The 19299-nt window shown below is 32.1% G+C and overlaps 3 protein-coding genes across 9 annotated transcripts; 2 read left to right on the top strand and 1 right to left on the bottom strand.

Moving 5' to 3' along the window:
* The first annotated feature begins 35 nt into the window (after positions 1 to 35).
* Positions 36 to 2973, top strand: fbp (fructose-1,6-bisphosphatase). Of its 5 annotated transcripts, XM_089177850.1 has the most exons (6): positions 36 to 490; positions 574 to 607; positions 715 to 1091; positions 1756 to 2220; positions 2319 to 2508; positions 2587 to 2973. In XM_089177850.1, the coding sequence occupies exons 3-6, from the start codon at positions 919 to 921 to the stop codon at positions 2776 to 2778; spliced, it is 1020 nt and encodes a 339-aa protein (XP_089033976.1). In that variant the 5' UTR covers positions 36 to 490; positions 574 to 607; positions 715 to 918; the 3' UTR covers positions 2779 to 2973. The 5 variants fall into 5 exon arrangements, with proteins under 5 accessions (XP_089033976.1, XP_015176919.1, XP_089033975.1 ...); XM_015321433.2 differs by having other exon boundaries at positions 36 to 607; XM_089177849.1 differs by having other exon boundaries at positions 36 to 607; positions 746 to 1091.
* Hsc70-5 (Heat shock protein 70 cognate 5) lies at positions 2012 to 7418 on the bottom strand. Of its 2 annotated transcripts, XM_015321431.2 has the most exons (12): positions 7208 to 7418; positions 6684 to 6742; positions 6414 to 6559; positions 6164 to 6287; positions 5761 to 6069; positions 5521 to 5683; positions 4979 to 5435; positions 4504 to 4800; positions 4111 to 4298; positions 3901 to 4041; positions 3665 to 3789; positions 2012 to 2177 (listed from the first exon to the last, which is right to left on the bottom strand). In XM_015321431.2, the coding sequence occupies exons 1-11, from the start codon at positions 7304 to 7306 to the stop codon at positions 3667 to 3669; spliced, it is 2106 nt and encodes a 701-aa protein (XP_015176917.1). In that variant the 5' UTR covers positions 7307 to 7418; the 3' UTR covers positions 2012 to 2177; positions 3665 to 3666. The 2 variants fall into 2 exon arrangements, with proteins under 2 accessions (XP_015176917.1, XP_015176916.1); XM_015321430.2 differs by lacking the exon at positions 2012 to 2177 and having other exon boundaries at positions 2876 to 3789.
* Positions 7419 to 7619: 201 nt separating this feature from the next.
* Positions 7620 to 10539, top strand: LOC107066661 (tRNA-dihydrouridine(20a/20b) synthase [NAD(P)+]-like). 2 transcript variants are annotated; one of them, XM_015321496.2, is made up of 4 exons: positions 7620 to 7836; positions 8020 to 8225; positions 8343 to 8540; positions 8619 to 10539. In XM_015321496.2, the coding sequence occupies exons 3-4, from the start codon at positions 8356 to 8358 to the stop codon at positions 9436 to 9438; spliced, it is 1005 nt and encodes a 334-aa protein (XP_015176982.1). In that variant the 5' UTR covers positions 7620 to 7836; positions 8020 to 8225; positions 8343 to 8355; the 3' UTR covers positions 9439 to 10539. The 2 variants fall into 2 exon arrangements, with proteins under 2 accessions (XP_015176982.1, XP_015176981.1); XM_015321495.2 differs by having other exon boundaries at positions 7629 to 7836; positions 8020 to 8229.
* Positions 10540 to 19299: the final 8760 nt, after the last annotated feature.

The raw sequence follows: 19299 nt of genomic DNA on the forward strand, positions 1-19299 counted from the left end.
AAATAGTTAATATTGATAGTTAAATAAAAATTACCATGTTCACATTCTGGTAGTCCTTTTTGATCGTATTCAAAATATTCATAACCCCCTTTTTTTTTCTTCTCTTTCTTCTTTTTGTTTTTCTTCTTCCTCTTCTTCTTCTATTTCTATTTCTTCTATTTTTACTTTTATTTCTTCTTTTTTTCTTCTTTGTTTACCTCCATTGTCATAATTTAATGAAAGAGTCTAAACAAAACTAAATGCATACCTAGTAACCCAGAAACAGCACTATGAACTGTAGCGCCTCCTATCTTTTTTCTATACAAATAAATACTTATAAATTTTTTTAAAGTACCTTATTGCAACGCGAAATTTATTGATTAACATTTATAAATATTTATACGTCGCGGCATGTATTTAAAACTTAACAAGAAAAATAATTAATATTTATATATGACTTGAATAAATACGTGTTGTCATGCCAAAACCAAAACTCTAAAAAAAACTACCGGTCGGTAAAATGATTAAAGTAAATAAATTTTATATATTAAAGAGATATTAATTTAAATTAATAATTTAATTACATGAAAAAAGGGATGCAAATATTAAAATAGTTTCGTACGATAAGGTAAAAAAAAGAAAAAGATAAAATCGTGCAATATTAAATTAAATTAAAGTATCGCATATATATGAACCAAATGTAAACATTTAATTATTAATCTATTTTTTTATCAGGACTGTTGTTTTTATGGTGACTTGATTTCAGTCAAATCAACAAGAAATGAAAAATAAAGAATAACATATCATTTTATATCATACAGAAAAAATTGTTGATATACTACCGAGATTATATAATACAACGTGTCTTGCAAAACAGCTTTAGTCTAAAACGAAACACGAAGCAAGTTGTTGGTTTTATAACATTTATTACATTTAAAAATGACATCGAAAAGTACTTTTGATTCTAATTGCATGACTCTTACGAGATTTGTTCTTGCCGAACAACGTAAATTTCCTACAGCAACTGGTGATCTTAGTCAATTGTTAAACAGCATACAAACTGCTGTAAAAGCTGTTAGTTCGATTGTTAGAAAGGCCGGTATTGCGAATATGTAAGTATCATTTTCAGTTTTATAAATAACACAGATATTCAAGGTAGATAAAGTTTGTTTGTCCGCAACTCTGTATTTATAAAGAAATGTAAAGGTGAAAATTGAAGAATAAATGTGACAAACGTAAAGAAAACAACAAAATATATACAATTTTATCAAATTTTATTTGTCATTTAAATTATCAAAAGCAACAACAACAAAAAATCTTTTATTTTGTTTTTTAAATAAAAATAAAAATGTTTTTTTTTATTTTAGGATAAAAACTTTGAAAATTTCACGTCAATTTATAAATATATACATATTTTCGAACATTCCAATATATACGAAATAATTTTTGTATAAAATATAAATTGTTTTATCATCTCGTCTTATAATTATTATAATAAGCGAAATAATCTATTTTTAAATGATTTTAATATGAATTATTGACAATTACAAACTTGTTTACGTCTGGATAATATCTTCTACTGTATATTCTTTTTAATCAGAGCGCAACGATAAAGATATTGTGTTATTCCAAGAATATGAATGATTAAAGTTTATCAAATCTGTTGTCGAACTGTTCGTGTTTTTCATTTTATATTAAAAAAATAAAATATATAAGAAAACAATTGTAAAGAATTGTCAATATCTTTATTGAGACTTACTATTTATATTTGTACAGGTATGGTATAGCTGGTAATATAAATGTTCAAGGCGAAGAGGTAAAGAAATTAGATGTTTTAAGTAACGAATTGTTCATTAACATGTTAAAATCTTCTTTCACAACTTCCCTTCTTGTAAGCGAAGAAAATAATGATGCGATTGAGGTTGAAACAGAAAAACTTAGTAAATACGTTGTGTGCTTTGATCCCTTGGACGGTTCATCGAATATCGATTGTTTGGTGTCAGTTGGTTCGATATTCGGAATTTACAAAAAATTAGATAATACCGATAGTTCCAATATTTCTAACGCTCTTCAGCCAGGTAGAAATGTAGTTGCTGCTGGTTACGCTCTTTATGGTTCAGCCACTATGATCGTTCTTTCCATTGGACATGGCGTTAATGGTTTCATGTACGATCCAGCGATCGGAGAATTCATTTTAACTGAAAGAAATATGTCCATACCAAGTAGAGGAAATATTTATAGGTATATATATATTAAAATATAAATATATTAAAATAATTATAATAGATTATAATTTTTCAATAAAATATTCATTAATAAAAATTAATTTTGCACGACAGTATTAACGAAGGAAACGAAAGTTTATGGGATACTTCTATAAAAAATTATATACATTCGAAAAAATACCCTAATAATGGTAAACCGTACAGTGCACGATACGTTGGTTCAATGGTTGCTGATGTACATAGGACTATTAAATATGGAGGAATTTTTTTGTATCCTTCAACAAAGACTAATCCAAATGGCAAGGTATTAATAACAAACTTGTTAAGAGATTCTAACAAGTTAAATCAATTACTAATGAGATTAATTGAATTATATTTCTAGTTACGTCTCTTATATGAATGCATACCAATGGCTTATTTAATTAAAGAAGCAGGTGGTCTAGCATCAAATGGGGAAATCGATATTTTAGATATAGTTCCCGAAAGTATTCATCAAAGATCACCAATTTTCTTAGGATCTAAAGAGGATGTTCAAGAAGTATTACAATTCATAAAGGATAAAGCCAAATCATAAAATCGATTTCATTATTTTTGTATAAAATTTCTAGTTGAGCATATTTATTAAATAAGACCTTTGATAATAATGTCTATGTTTATTAATAAATGCAATATTGAATTTCGAATGATTTATTGAATAACACAACGAACACATGAAAATTATTGTATTGGATGTAAATTTTAAATAAAAAATTGGTGAAATTAACTATAATTATGTTTATAATATTGGTGTGCATATACCACATTATTACATTTTATATTTAATTACTTATATAAGTATTATATATTTCTTATGCTATGTATCTGTCTATATATATCAAACATTCTTTTTGTTGTCAATCATAATACACATTCATACTGCCTAAACTACTATAGAATTCTACAGTAGCAAACGAATGAACTATCATACTAAGAATTTTTGTAGCACTGTTGACAAGATAGTTCCATTTTGTTGTTAAAATTGACACAGGCGAAAACAATATCGTTAAACACCATCTGTCATTTCACATTAAGTTTAGGCATCACAAATATATGCTTTTCTGGCAATATTTATCATGCACTGGAGGATTATATACACAATTTACAGGACGATTTTTTTAGCCCGACAACTGCTTTCAAATTATTAACTGCAATCGATACATATCCCAGAAAGTTATTCTTATATTATTCGAGCTAATATGTTCTAATTTTTTAACGATGAACTTTGTCAGTATGAGAACATATTAAAAAGAAATAAATAATAATTAACAAAGAAAGTTGGCATTTAATTAATAAAATTGATTATATACATTTAATAAAACAAATATATATATCTTTTATTTTTTAAATCTGGGCATGTAAAACGACAATTGGTGTTTAAACAACTATGTGCAAAAAATTTGTTGAAGACATTTTTTCTTTACCATTAATTTTTCTCTTCTTTCTTTTCTTGAGATTGTTCTTGTTGACTTTGGTTACTACTATCGCTACTGCTACTGCTACCGCTACCACTACCACTACCGCTGCTGCTTTCTCTTTCTGCCGCCATCTGTATCAATCGTACATTGATTTAGATTAGAAAAATTATATAAGATAAATATGGAAGTAAATATTTGAACAATTTTTAATCTAAATTTTTTAATTAATCTATTACACTTACTTTTTTATATGCCATTTCGAACAATTTCAAACTTGCTTGCTGCAATTCATTGGTTTGTTTTTTGATTTCCTCGGGATCCATTTCATCTTTTCGGGCTAAGGCTTCCCTTGTCTTAGCAACCAATTCTTTCAATTTTTCACACTAAAAAATAAATCAAATTAATAATTAATTATAGACACAAATAATATAAAATCATTAAAATTACTATACCTCTTCTTGCGGAAGTTGTGCCTTGAATTCTTCTAATTTCGATTCCGTGTCGTGAATAATTCCTTCTGCTTGATTAACAGCTTCTACTCTTTCTTTCTTGATCTTATCTGCTTTAGCATATTGTTCGGCATTCTTTACCATATTTTCAATTTCGTCCTTGCTCAGACCACCACTGGATTGAATTACAACTGCAAATAAAAATCAGAGGTTTAAGTATTTTTAGATCGAAATATAATATTTTATTTATTATATTTAAATTATTTAAATTTAACTCAGTTAAAGATTTCCACATATTTTACTCAACTTTGGAGTAATTTTGGAGACGAAAAATAAAAGCATCATAGTTATAATATAAACAATTTTCAAAGGACAAAAAATAATATTTTAACATACTTTGTTGTTCCTTGCCAGTGCCCTTGTCTCTAGCAGATACGTGAACGATACCATTCGCATCGATATCAAATGTTACTTCAATCTGAGGAACTCCTCTTGGCGCGGGAGGAATTCCGACCAATGTGAATTGACCCAAAAGTTTATTGTCAGACGCCATTTCTCGTTCACCTTGATGAACCTTGATTTCTACTTGGGTTTGACCATCCGCTGCTGTAGAAAATACTTGACTTTTCTTCGTAGGAATAGTCGTGTTTCGTGAAATCAATTTTGTAAAGACACCACCAAGTGTTTCGATACCTATGAGGAATAAATAAAAGTGATAATAAAATATAAGTAATTCATGTGATTAGGAAATATTATTTCAATGAACAATCAGTATTTGATACGATATCTTCATAATGATCAGAGAGAAGATTAGACTATTAAACATCATTTATTAAAAATAACAATTAACGAGAATGCACAAAAATCTTACCCAATGAAAGAGGTGTAACATCGAGAAGAAGAACATCGGTAACATCTCCAGCAAGTACACCACCTTGAACAGCAGCACCAACAGCAACTGCTTCATCGGGATTAACAGCTTTCGAAGGTTGTCGACCGAAAATTTCTTGAACTGTTTGTTGAACTTTAGGTACTCTAGTCATTCCTCCAACCAAAAGTACTTCCCCAATGTCAGATTTAGATACTTCAGCATCGGTAAGAGCTTTTTGACATGGTTGTATAGTACGTTTGATAAGATCACCAACAAGATTTTCAAATTTGCTTCTTGTAAGTTTAAGATTCAAGTGTTTAGGTCCACTAGAATCCATAGTTAAGTATGGTAGATTAATATCGGTTTGCAAAGAGCTTGATAATTCAATTTTTGCTTTTTCAGCTGCTTCCTTTAATCGTTGCATAGCCATAGCATCTTTAGTTATGTCTAAACCTTGCTATAAATAATTAATTATAAATTATGTTACGAATGAATTATTTTCTATTATTCCTAATATCATTTCGATTGACTAATCTACATACGTCTTTTTTAAATTCGGATGCCAAATAATTAACTAATGCATTATCAAAATCTTCTCCTCCCAAAAATGTGTCTCCGTTAGTTGATTTAACTTCAAAAACACCTTTTTGAATTTCTAAAATTGAGATATCAAAAGTACCACCACCCAAGTCGTATACTGCAATACTAAATAAATATAAATATTAATTAAAAAATTAGTATACATGTATAATTAAAAATAAATTATATAAAAGTATACTTACATTTTGTCAGCCGTTTTATCCATACCGTATGCAAGTGCAGCAGCGGTAGGTTCGTTAATCACTCTAAGTACATTCAACCCAGCGATTTGACCGGCATCTTTCGTAGCTTGCCTTTGCGAATCATTGAAATATGCAGGTACAGTGATAACTGCATTTTTAGCTGGTGTATTAAGATAAGCCTCTGCAGTTTCTTTCATTTTCATAAGCACGAAAGCACCTATTTGACTAGGGGAATACAATTTTCCATCTCCTCCTTGTACCCATGCATCTCCGTTAGATGCTTTAACGATTTTATAAGACACTGTTTTCCTGTAATAAAATAATACATGATAAATATCAAACAAATTGATGATTCTAAATTCTTTTATAATTAAAAGTGTTACAAATTAAATAAACTATTTACATGTCTTTCTTCACTTCAGGATCATCGAATTTTCTCCCAATGAGTCGTTTGGTTGCATAAAATGTATTAGAAGAGTTTGTAACTGCTTGACGTTTGGCAGGCATACCAACTAAACGTTCATTCTCTAAAATTATATAAATTCATCATTAACATTTTGTTTAATCTAAACCATATGAAGGCAAATTAAAAAGCAGTTATATTAAAATATTTGTGTTAAAATAATAAAATAAATAACATTAGAAACAATTACCTTTTGAAAATGCAACGTAAGATGGTGTCGTTCGTGATCCTTCTGAATTTTCAATAACCTTAGCCTGTTTACCTTCCATTACTGCTACACAAGAAAATGTTGTACCAAGATCAATACCAATAACTGCTCCTTTAACACCCTCTGATCTAAAAATATTGAGAATAACTTTTTTAATATACAAATTATATATAAAAATCCATTCAAGCATAGAGATACCACATTTTAAAAATTATATTCGCTATTTAATGATTATAACAAAAGATTACTTACTTATAACGACATTGTATGTCAGTGTAACGTTGAGGTACAATAACTCCAGGAGCTGCAGCCTAAAAATCATTGATTTATGAAATAAAAACTTATATAAAAAGATATTTAAATAATATATATGTATGTTCACTAAAAGAATAATGAAATATATTAGAAGTATAATTTACAATGGTATAAGTGATGAAACTTTATTGTATTCTTGCATCATTGATTTTAAAAGATTTGCTTGAACCTTATTCATTATGAACATTATACCATTAGCAAAAAAAAGTATACTCGAAATAAAAGAAAAGCACGTGCCGGTTTCCGAAACAATGGCTAAGAATGTATTAAATGCGTCGTTATATTGATCAGCAATAATAGCTGTCAAAAATTTGACAAATTAATACATAAAAATACATGGTACAATAAGTTATTGTTTTTGAGTAATATAAAAATCAAACATAATCGATAAACGTTTCTTTTTACAGTCACGAATTCGTTTGGTAAATCGGTGAGATATCGAAGTCGCCATCAAAACTTACATTTTTTAATATTGTACTAAATTGCTGTCTTCTAGCGATGTCGCAGCTGATGCTGTTACAGCTTCTGCTTAACAATCTAGCGGCAGCCAACATTTTCATTAAATTCTTTTAATGCAGTAAACTAATTTCGTTAAAAGAAAAGAGCCGGAAACCCAAAGACCAACTTCACGTGTAATGATGCAACTCTAGCAAGAACCTTACGCGCACTATAACGCGAACTTCATATAGTTTTTATGTGACGTTCGTGATGAGTATCAAAGTTCTCACATTAACCAATTGATATTAACCTATGAAACTTTGAACCAATAGAAACTCGAGCTACTACGCCCCGCCCACTCGTGACTCTAGAAGTATCCCGAACATTCGAAAATGTCTAGAATTAATCACGAAGATAAAGTTTATTTGCATAAAAGATTAAAATAATTGTATTGCAATCTAAAAATTATTATAATTCTTTGTTATAATATCAATTTTATATAATATAAAGAATATAATTATTGGATTATTGATACCTAAAAAACATATAGATCGACAGATTGTAGAAGAAGGTTTAAATATATTAACCTAAGTAAAATTTTTCTATTTTTAATATAAACCAAAGATTATACAAAGTTTATATGTTTACGTGGGTAAGTATGTATTTTATTAAATTTAATTGTATTTTATTAAAAAATTAACAACCGGAACTATCCTAAAGTGTAGAAACTATTTCCGGTATTTCAAGCAAATTTGTGTTAATCGATCATCAAAATTATCGTATATCGAAAAACAATATAATCGATTAGTATTTATTTTCTCTTTCACCCCAACAGATGGTGCTGCGTTTAGATTCAAATAATCGTTTATTCTCCATCTTGATTACTTGTTATAACTATGGATAAATAACCTTTTAATAATAATCATTTACGTTAAAAAGAACGTGTAGTATTTTCAATTTTATACAAAATGACGATAGACATAGTTGAATTATTAAAAGAACCAAGAATGATAAATGTATGTGCACCAATGGTTAGATATAGTAAGTAAGTAATAACAAAGTATCTTTTATGGATATTCCATTTTATTTTTTACCGCCACTTTTTAATTCAACTTATACTAATTACATATTTTTTATAAATGATTTGTTCTCGTTTAGATTGCCATTTCGAATGTTAGTCAGACAATATGAATGCGATATTTGTTTCACACCTATGATAGTGGCAAATTCATTTGTAAAGTCGGCTAAAGCTAGAGACAGCGAATTTTCCACGATAGATAAGGATACTCCGCTTATTGCACAATTTGCAGCTAACAATGTAGCTGATTTTACTAATGCAGCTGAAATAGTTGCTCCGTATGCTTCATTTCAATAATGTTATTACAAACAAAAATTTTATTCAGGTATATTCATAACGCAACTTTTCTTTTACAGATATTGCGATGGAGTTGATTTAAACAGTGGTTGTCCACAACGTTGGGCTATAAATGAAGGATATGGTGTTGATATGTTAAAACGTCCAGAACTTGTAAAAGATATAGTGTCTCAAGTTAGAAATCGTGTCTCTAATCCATTCACAGTTTCTGTAAAAATAAGAATATTGAAAGACATTCGCAGAACAGTTAATTTTTGTCAAACATTAGAAAAAGCTGGTGCATCGTTTTTAACTGTACACGCGAGAACACCAGAAATGCGATACGAACCAATACATTTAGATGATCTTAAAATTGTTAGAGACAGCGTACAATTACCGCTTATTGCCAATGGAGATGTAAAGAATTTAGAAAGTGCTCAAAAACTTTACGAAGATAGTAATTGTGAAGGAATAATGAGTGCAAGAGGTATTTTAGCAAACCCTGCTCTTTTTTCGGGTTACAGGACAACACCACTTAGTTGCATTCAAGATTGGATAGATATCACAGCCAGGATTGATACTCACTTTTTATGTTTCCATCACCATTTAGTATTTATGACGGAAAAAATGTTATCCAAGAAGAATAGAGTACATCTTAATATGTTAAAAACGAGAGAATCCGTTTTAGAATTTCTTGAAAATCATTTTGATATAACGCCAAGCCCATCTTATGACACAATAGAACAAATATTTTGTGACATCGATGAAAGCAACATCAAATATGATAATGAAAAGCATGTAAAGAATAGACAAGATATGGAATGTAATAACGTCTATGTCGAAAGAGATCAATCTGAAATACCCAATTATCTTTTAGGTGATCTATTTCTAGAAGCATAGAATTTTTAATTGCAATTATTAATACATTCCATCATGAGAAAAATAAATAATATTACTATGGAACTGTACTATGTATACTATGTATAGTTCCATAGTAATATCATATTCTTTTTATCTTTTTATAAAATATAATAACAACGCAAAACAATCGTTTGTGTATAGAAATATTTGTCATCCATTCGATTGATGTTATATAAAATTCAACTCCATCCTGCTAAAATATGTAATTTTGACAAAAGATATAGATAGAATATACAAAAAAATGCGTTTTTGGATAACAGTGATTTTTTAATTTATCGTGACCATATGGATGCTTATGCATTAACATATGTAAATCAAAGGACTGAGGAGTGACTATAGAAACATTTATAAAAATAAATAAGCATATTCGATAGATATTATTTACACAGTTCTTTCGAAATATGCTCAAAATAATAGTAATATATTTATATTATTATTATTATTATTATAGTAATATTATACTTTTTAATTCAATTAATTTATTAATAAATTATTAATTGTAAATAAAATAAATATAATATTGCTATATATTATAAACTGATAAGAGTAGTCTTTTTTTATTATTGAATATTCAAAAGAATAGAATGTTTTTCAGTTTTTTTACTTATATTGAAATTATATAATTTACACAGTACGCATGTATTGTAACGCAAAAAATGGAAAATGGAGAAAAAACCATTTGCTTCTGCGATCTTTCATTTATATACGCAGGTATTTTTTATAATATCTTCTAACGATGGGAGCTTATACCTGTGCACACATGCAAACACCCACATGCACATTATATTTATAGATTAATACACATTAACAATTTTTCTGAAACACACATTAATTTTAATTTATATTATTAATTAAGAAATAAATATAAATGAAAAAACCCAACCATCCCATTATTGTATTATTGTTCGTTTTAGATGTATATATATATATATATATATATATATATATACAGGGTATCTTATATAATTTTATTCACGGTTTTTCAAGTACTTGCAATAATCTGACAAAAAATAGTTTAAACAAAAGTTGATCTGTTTTTGATTGACTATAAACTGTAATAAAAAAAAAGTTAAAAAAAAATTTGTTTTTCATGTTTTTTAAGGCAACCTTTGTTCTTTTAAATGACACTCTATCTTTTTGATCTTACACTATTATACGGTTTAATACAGCCTGTGTTAATACGAATTTAACGACCTAATATATCATGACCTTCGGATGACCTTAAAAGCAAAAAAAAAAGAAAATTTCAACAGAAACTAACAATCTTCTTTAATGGACGATAATAACTTGTATTTATTATAAAAAATACTTGAAATTACATTTAATTCAGGAACCTTGATTAAATGAAGGGAAACGATTTCATTTAATTGTCACATCAAATGTTCGAATTAAAATCCATGTACTTCTAAGCACAATTCCGCTCGACGTAGGAAATTTGCACTGGTGGCTCTTACGATACTGTCGTAGCAAAGTTCTTCGCATGTTGCATGGATTCGCTGCTATAAATGTTCCTTATTTTGTATTGAAACAGTATAAACTTTTAACTGTAGATGAACCTATAAAAAAAAATCAAGTGGTGATAAATCGTGGTGGCCAAGCAATTGGGCTATAAGTGCCCAGACAACGTTCTCAAAATTTTAAATTTAAGTAATTATAAATGAAACGAGCATTATGAGGTGGGAAACCATTTTGCTGGAAATAAATACGCTGCCGATTATCATCTAGAAGCTCTTGCATTAATGTTGGAAGTTGCGTGGAAAGAAAATTTAAATACATTGTAAATGTTATATGTTGTTCATAAAAATAAGGTCCAGGATGACCCCGTATATTAGTCCACATCAAATTTTCTGTTGAAAATTATGTTCTCTAAACCAGAGAGGATTGTTCTTAGACCAGAAATGATGATTATAACGGTTAATTATACCATTATCAGAAAATTTGCACTCATTCGTCCACAGAATGTATTGTAGTTTAGTAATTCAGGATTATCTTCGTATGAAGTCACTAGTCAAAATATAAAATGAAAGACATCGTTATGGATAAGTTTCGTGTAAATGCTGTACTTTTCTCATTTTGTAAGGATAATAATTATTTTTTTTTTATGATCCTATGAACTAAACTCTTAGATAAACCAGTGTTAGCACTAATTACACGAATGGATGTATGCGGATTTTCTTCTATATGTTGTAAAACAGTATCAACATTGCCTTTGGATGTATTTCTAAATGGTTTGCTTCGCTTTTTCTTTCTAAATTCTTCATAACTTCGTAAATTTTTTTCAATATTGTAAAATGTTTGTGCAGATGGATGATGCCTCTCTGGGTACTTTGTAGCATACAGATTGCTACTTCACGTGCTTTCCTTTTGCATTCACCAAGTATTAGTAATATATAATCTTTCCACTATTATTATACATTTTTTACAAGTTAATATTGTACAACGGTTGCTCTCGTGACAAATTAAGATTAAACAGGAGAACTGTGGTACCGTTTTTGTTCTGTTGGTTTTCTGTTACTGTTCTATTAGTGTTCTGTTTAAGTAACAATAAGTTATAAACAAGTTTTTTATTTATTTATTGTTACTTAAACAGAACACTAACAGAACATAAACGGTACATTTTTTCTTGAAATTTTCATTTTTTGCTTTCAAGGTCATCCGAAGGTCATGGTAAACTAGTTCGTTGAATTCATATTAAGGGGATATTCTGGTCTAGAGGCATGAATTTTAGGTACTTTTTCAAGTGCAATAACAAAAAGACGAATAATATTTTCACTATCTATGATGTTACAAGATATTTAATAATATTTCAAGAATACATGAAAAAACAAATAGTGAAATAATTCAACATTGAAAAAGATATAGGCTGACGAAGTGGGGGGCCCCAAAAAAATGGTGCACGATGGTTGTCACGATTGCAGCTCTTCTAGTAATCCAAAATAAAAAAATAAAAAAGATTAATAATTTAGAATGCCGCTATCGTTCGAACTAAAAGAATTGAAAAAAGTTTTTTTTCGCTAAATTACGGCTGTCTAAAAAAAAGATACATTATTTTTATCATTTTTTTTACTTTTCCGAATTTTTTAAAAATAGTAGAAATTGAAAATTGTTGTAAGAGTTTAGTTAGTACGATAGAGAAATGCATAGAAAAGACTTTTACCAAATTTCAAGTAAATCGGTTTAGTAGAGCTTGAGATATCATGACATGAAAAAAACAGTTTCAAGAAAAATGCGTTCAAAGTTTTGCGTAATAAGAGTGTGGGAAATCCAATGTCCGCGGGCCGAATGGCTAGTTACTGACCACCGTAACAACCAATGAGGAAGCCGGACACAACAAGGGATTTCACCTTTTTTATTTGCGATCTCTCAGAACAGATTTTATTCAACAAAATACAGAATTTATACACACACGCACAACGAGATACAGAATGATAAATTGATACGGAAGAAAGAGCAAGCGCAGTCGACTGATAAGCTTGGCGAGTGATATCGAACTCCTGTCGAGAAATCCGTTGGATCGATGATCTCCGAGAAGCGAGGAGATGATCCAGGATGTTCGTTACTAGGCCCGACCAATCAGATTCCCAGGCGCAATTACGCCGCGAGTTCTGACCAATCGGCCGCCTCTACATCATGGTTTGGTTACAAAGCCGAGGCAGAAAGTGTCGCTGCAAGACACGCGCACCTCTGGTAGTTTTTGGGTACGTCTGCCGAACTTGACGCTGGCAGCCGCGAGATGTCGGCACCGTCCTGGTGCATGTAGAGGGTTTCTCTAGAGTAAAGATAACATTAGACTGAATTTGTTTTATGATTTTTATTGTTAGAATGCGATTTGCTTTTCTTAGTTGTACACTTCTCAACGGCTACGCACAGACTGTACTAGTCTGGTGACAACTACTTGTTAGCGTGGTTCCCTAGCCTTCTAGTAACTTTAGAGGGCGCGACCTTCGGTCGTACCGTTACATTACTCCCTTCGGAGCATTTTTCTTATTACATAAAATGCGAAACTTAAAATTATAGATGTTTACAAGTATATAAAAATATAAAAATGTATAAAGATATATAAAAATATTGCATTATCTCTATCCTAACCTAATAAGTTTTAATTGGTACATACGAATCGGTATTGCAATCTTTTTCGACGAACGCTGGTTTTAGTCTTTCTATAGATACATTTATATGTTTTCCTTTATAGTTAATTTTGAAAATATTATCTGTAAGTCTTTGTATAATTTCGTATGGACCTTCGTAAGGCGCTTCTAATGGTTTTTTTACAGCATCGACCCTTAAAAATATGTGCGTACATGTATATAACCTATCCTGAATAAAATGTTTCTTTTTGGTATGGTGTGCTGTGGGTATCGGTCTGATTTGCCTTATATGTTGTCTTAATTTTTCTAGGAATATGTGTGGATCTTGTAATAGCTCTTCGCTGAGGAAAAATTCTCCTGGTAGTCTGATGTTTTCACCATATACCAATTCCGCAGCTGAAGCTTTTATATCTTCCTTTAGGCTTGTGCGTAGACCAAGGAGCACTGTTGGTAGTATTCCTACCCAGTCTTTTTCTTCGTGGCACATTATTGCTGCTTTAAGTGATCTATGCCATCTTTCTATCATTCCATTTGATGCAGGGTGATATGCTGTTGTTCTAATTCTTTTCGCTCCGACTAATTTGGTTAATGCTTCAAATAGTTGACTTTCAAATTGTGTTCCTTGATCAGTTGTAATTGTAATAGGAGAACCAAATCTTGAAATCCACTGCGAATAGAATGTTGTTGCCACTGTATCTGCTGAGGTATCTGGCATTGGAATTGCTTCTGGCCATCGAGTAAACCTATCGATCATAGTTAGGCAGTATCTCATATTTCTAACCGTTGATAGTGGACCTATTATGTCTATGTGAACATGTTCGAAACGTCCTTGTGGTACTTCTATTTTCGAAGGTACCTGTTTGTTATGACGGCTTATTTTGCACTTTTGGCATGCTAAGCATGTACTTGACCATTCTGCAATATCTTTGTTCATTTTTGGCCACATGAAGCTTTTTCCTATAAGGTGTTTTGTTACTCTGCCGCTGGGATGTGACAAATTGTGTACGTTCTTAAAAATCTGCCTCCGTAAAGAGACTGGAACGTATGGTCTTATGCTTTTTCCTACTATGTCGCCATAAATGTACTTATCAGAGCTATCGAGGAAAATCTTTTGCAGGTTCCATTTTTCTTCTGCCAAAATATTCTTTAGTTCGTCATCCTCTTGTTGCTTTGCCATTAGCTCTTCTGTTGATACTAGGACTGGCATGTCTATGGTTTCCAGTCTTGACATAGCGTCTGCTGCCACATTGTCTTTTCCAGCAACGTAAACAATTTTGGAAGTAAACTGTCCTACGTAATCCAACTGTCTGGCTTGTCTTGGGCTTGCTTTGTCAGTATTTTGCTTAAAAGCGTATGACAGTGGTTTATGGTCAGTCTCTATTATTAATTCTCTTCCTTCTACAAAATATCTAAAAAACTTTAAACTTTTATAGATAGCTAACAATTCCCTATCATACACACTATATCTAATTTGCGCTTTTTCTAGTTTCCTTGAGAAATATCCTAGTGGTTCCCATTTGTTATCGCAGAATTGTTCTAACACTGCTCCAATTGCGCTATCGGAAGCATCAGTCTTCAATTTTAATATCGCTTTTTCTTTTGGGTATGCCAATAACGTTGCTGTGGCAATTGCTTCTTTAGCTTTTTTGAACGCTTCTTCCGCTGCTTGATTCCATTCTATCAGTTTTTTGTCGTGCTTCTTGGCACCTACCATATATTTGTTAAGTGGGTCAAGCCATTCTGCAGCCTTTGGTAAGAACCTCCTATAAAAATTCACTACCCCAAGGAAACGTCGCATATCTGAAACAGTCTTTGGTTTTGTATAGTTTTGTATAGCGTGGACTCGCTCATCCAACGGCGCTATATCCTTATTATCTATCTTATAACCTAAGTAGTTTACGCTATTTTGAAAAAAATTGCACTTTGAAATGTTTATTGTTAGTCCATATTGCCTAAGTCTATCGAATATTGCACGCAGATGTTTTTCATGGGATTCCTTATTTTTAGACGCTACAATTATATCATCTATGTAACAGGCACAGAAATCTAATTTGCTTAATACTATGTTCATAAACCTTTGGAATGTTTGCGCCGCGTTACATAAACCGAAAGGCATCACTGTGTATTCAAACAGACCAAAAGGTGTAATTACAGCTGTTTTTTCTATGTCTTCCTCAGCCAACGGAATTTGGTGATATGCTCTAGACAAGTCTATTGTGGAAAATATATTACAGTCACGAAATTGTTGCGTGACGTCGTGTACATGTGGAATGGGGTACCTGTCTGGTACCGTAACGCTATTTAGTCGCCTATAATCTCCACATGGCCTCCATTCGCCGTTTTTCTTTGGTACCATATGCAGAGGGCTCGCCCATTGACTCTTGGACGGGCGACAGATTCCTTCGTTGACTAGTTGCTGAAATTCGGCTTGTGCGATTCGCAGTTTTTCCGGATTTAGCCTTCTTGCTCTCTCTACTATTGGAGGACCTTTTGTGATTATATGATGTTTCACCGTGTGGCTGATGGGTTTCCTTGAAGTTGGTTTCGTTAAATCTGCGTACTCCCTAAAAAGTTCTAAATACGGACTATTGCGATTAATGGTCAAAATGGTTGGAACGTCAATATTTACTAATTCTGCTTTCCTAGAAAGCAATGTATTGCCGTCCAACAATTTTTTGTTTCTTAAATCAGGTAATAAATTATAAAAATGCAAGAAATCGGCGCCTATTATTGCTTTAGAAACATTCGCTATAATGAATCTCCATGAAAAATCTCGACGAAGTCCAAGATTTAAGTTTAAAAGTTTTTTTCCGAATGTGTCTATTTCTGCACCATTTGCCGCGTATAACTTACACGTATTGTCTTTGGTTTCGCTTATCGAAGTACGTGGAATCACTGAGACGTCTGCACCAGTGTCTATCAGAAAACATGCTCCTGTTTTCCTATCATTTACCATGAGGCGCAGGTTTCTCGTCGCGTCGTCAACTGCCTCTATTTGAGACGCTTGCATTAGTTTTCCGAAGGCTTTCTTTTATCCGGGCCTGTCCACTTGCACGGGGATCTGCACTTCCACGATTGTTCCGCGAATTTCCAGTGGTAGTAACATAGGCCGTCATTGTTTCGGTGTTTGCTTGACGATCGGCTTCGACTTCAGGATCTTCCGCGGAAACTTCGGTACTTTCTTCTACCGCGCATCAATTTTTCCATCTTCTCTGTTAGTTGATCGATTCTCCGATTGATTTCTGCTACCTCGCGATTGGTTGTTGTTTGAGCGGTACTTCTTATTGGCGCTGCTTCAGTAATGGCGGCCGTTTCCGGCAGACGCTCTCTCTCGAGGATCTTGTCACCCATTTCCGCTAACCTTGCGGGTGACGTATTTTCGTCTGCAATGGCCAGGATCTCTTGTGCCCTGGTTGGCATCCTTTGCATCCATAACGTTAGGAGCATTTTTTCGCTAACACTATCTCCTGCTAAGCGTTTCATTTCTCTCCAAAGTTCGGAGGGTTTTTTGTCTCCTAATTCAACTCCCATTAACAATCGCCTTAGCCGTTGTTCGTCGGATTTAGTTAGTCTCTGTATTAAGGCTTCTTTTAGATGTGTGTACGTACATTGCTCAGGGGGGGGCTGCTAGGATGTCGTATACCTCTCTTATCAGCGTGGTATCCAAATTTCTTACCACCGCTGACACTTTTACGGCATCCGATTTAACGTTGTACGCCGCGAATTCCTTTTCCAACATTACGAACCATAAATTTGGTTCCTCTTTCCAAAAAGATGGAAGATTTACATTTCTAAACTCACTGGCGTTGACTTCCTTTGTGTCGGTATCGGCACGGGCCACGTTGGCTTCGCTGGTTGGTTGCGCCATTGTTCTTCCTTTTTATTATTTTTTCTATTTTAGTTGTTGTATTATTTTTTTATTTTTTTACGCGGACGTTCCCGGGTTTCGGCACCAATTTACTGTAGAGGGTTTCTCTAGAGTAAAGATAATATTAGACTGAATTTGTTTTATGATTTTTATTGTTAGGATGCGATTTGCTTTTCTTAGTTGTACACTTCTCAACGGCTACGCACAGACTGTACTAGTCTGGTGACCACTACTTGTTAGCGTGGTTCCCTAGCCTTCTAATAACTTAGATGGCGCGACCATCGGTCGTACCGCTACATGTGGGACGCCACAAGGGTAGGATATAGAATGTCGCGTCACTAAACAGCTATATCTCCGAAAATAATTTGAATTTTGAAAAATCCTCTTAAGGAAATATTTTTAAAAGGTTACGCTTTAAAAATATGAAAAAAAAATCGATTTTTTCAAATTTCTAGACCAGAATACCCCCTTAATACGGACTATAATATTGGGATTTCTGGCAGGGGCGTGGCGTAGCAATTCGACCTATCTACTCTAATTTTGAATTTAACCACCAGAAAGCATATTCAAGTGCTAGAGATCCTAAGGTCAAAACTATAGTCAAAAAATAGTTTTTGTCTATTTACAAAGCACAAATACCATTCATATCATGTATAAAAGGTTCAAGAACTGACCGCAAATGACTGTTATCAATGTTTAGAATTTTGTAATTGGGCTCTCACTCAAAGAGACAACTTTTTCAACAATGTTATGTTCACGGACGAAGCAACATTTACGAAAAATGGATCAATGAATTCAAGAAATGCCCATTATTGGTCAACGGAAAATCCTCATTGGTTTAGACAAATGGATAATCAACATCGATGGAGTGTAAATGTTTGGATGAGCATACTCGGCGATAAACTTATTGGTCCATACTTTATCAAAGGGTCACTAACCGGACCAAAATATGCAAATTTTTTATCAAACACTCTATGAACATTTTTAAACTATTTACCATTGCATACACGACAAATAATGTGGATACAACAGGATGGTTGCCCTGCTCATTATTCAAGAATAGCAAGGGATACATTAAATCAAATGTTCCCAAATCGTTGGATAGGACGGGGTGGGCCCATTCATTTTCCGGTTAGATCACCAGATCTAACGCCCCTCGACTTTTTCTTATAGGGCTACTTAAAAAATAAAGTTTACACGGAGCCTCCGACTACAATGGCCGATATGAGGGATCGTATCGTCAATGAATGCAAGAAAATAACATCAGATACATTAAGAAACGTTAATGAGTCATTAATTTCTCGTTTCAGAAAGTGTTCTGATGCAAATGGTCGCCACATTGAACCTTTTTTGTAAATAGACATAAAAATTAAAATATCTCCTAAAGTAATAATTTTTTTATATAAATAGGTTAATACTTTTCTGTAAATAATATGAAAGAGCATCAGATGATGCAATAAAAAATATATGATTCCGTTTAAAAAAACTTTAATCACCTTCATATGTCCTTTACACGTCCACCTACAAAAAAAAAGTACCATCAGTATGAGCCCCTTTTAAAACCATTCAACTCCATGTGAAACATTGTCTGCTACGCGTATAATAATAACGTAAATCTAGATGGTAAAATGTGGTGACCCACCCTGTATATATATATATATTATTTACTTGTACGACATCTTCGCAGCGATCCTATTCGTACGATAATTATCGTACGCGTACGATAATTTGAGGCCCTGTACGATCTAAAATTCGTGGTGTACGATCCATTTGGAATTTCGAAAACTTGATGACCTTTTTTCTTTTTTTTTAGTCAACAAATTTTGGAAAGGTGCAGCACCATCCCTACCACCACCACCACCACCACCACGATCTCCCAGCGGA

This window comes from Polistes dominula, unplaced genomic scaffold (genome assembly GCF_049000335.1).
Source record: "Polistes dominula isolate Pdom_NZ unplaced genomic scaffold, Pdom_raw_medaka contig_24, whole genome shotgun sequence".
Lineage (NCBI taxonomy): Eukaryota > Metazoa > Arthropoda > Insecta > Hymenoptera > Vespidae > Polistes > Polistes dominula.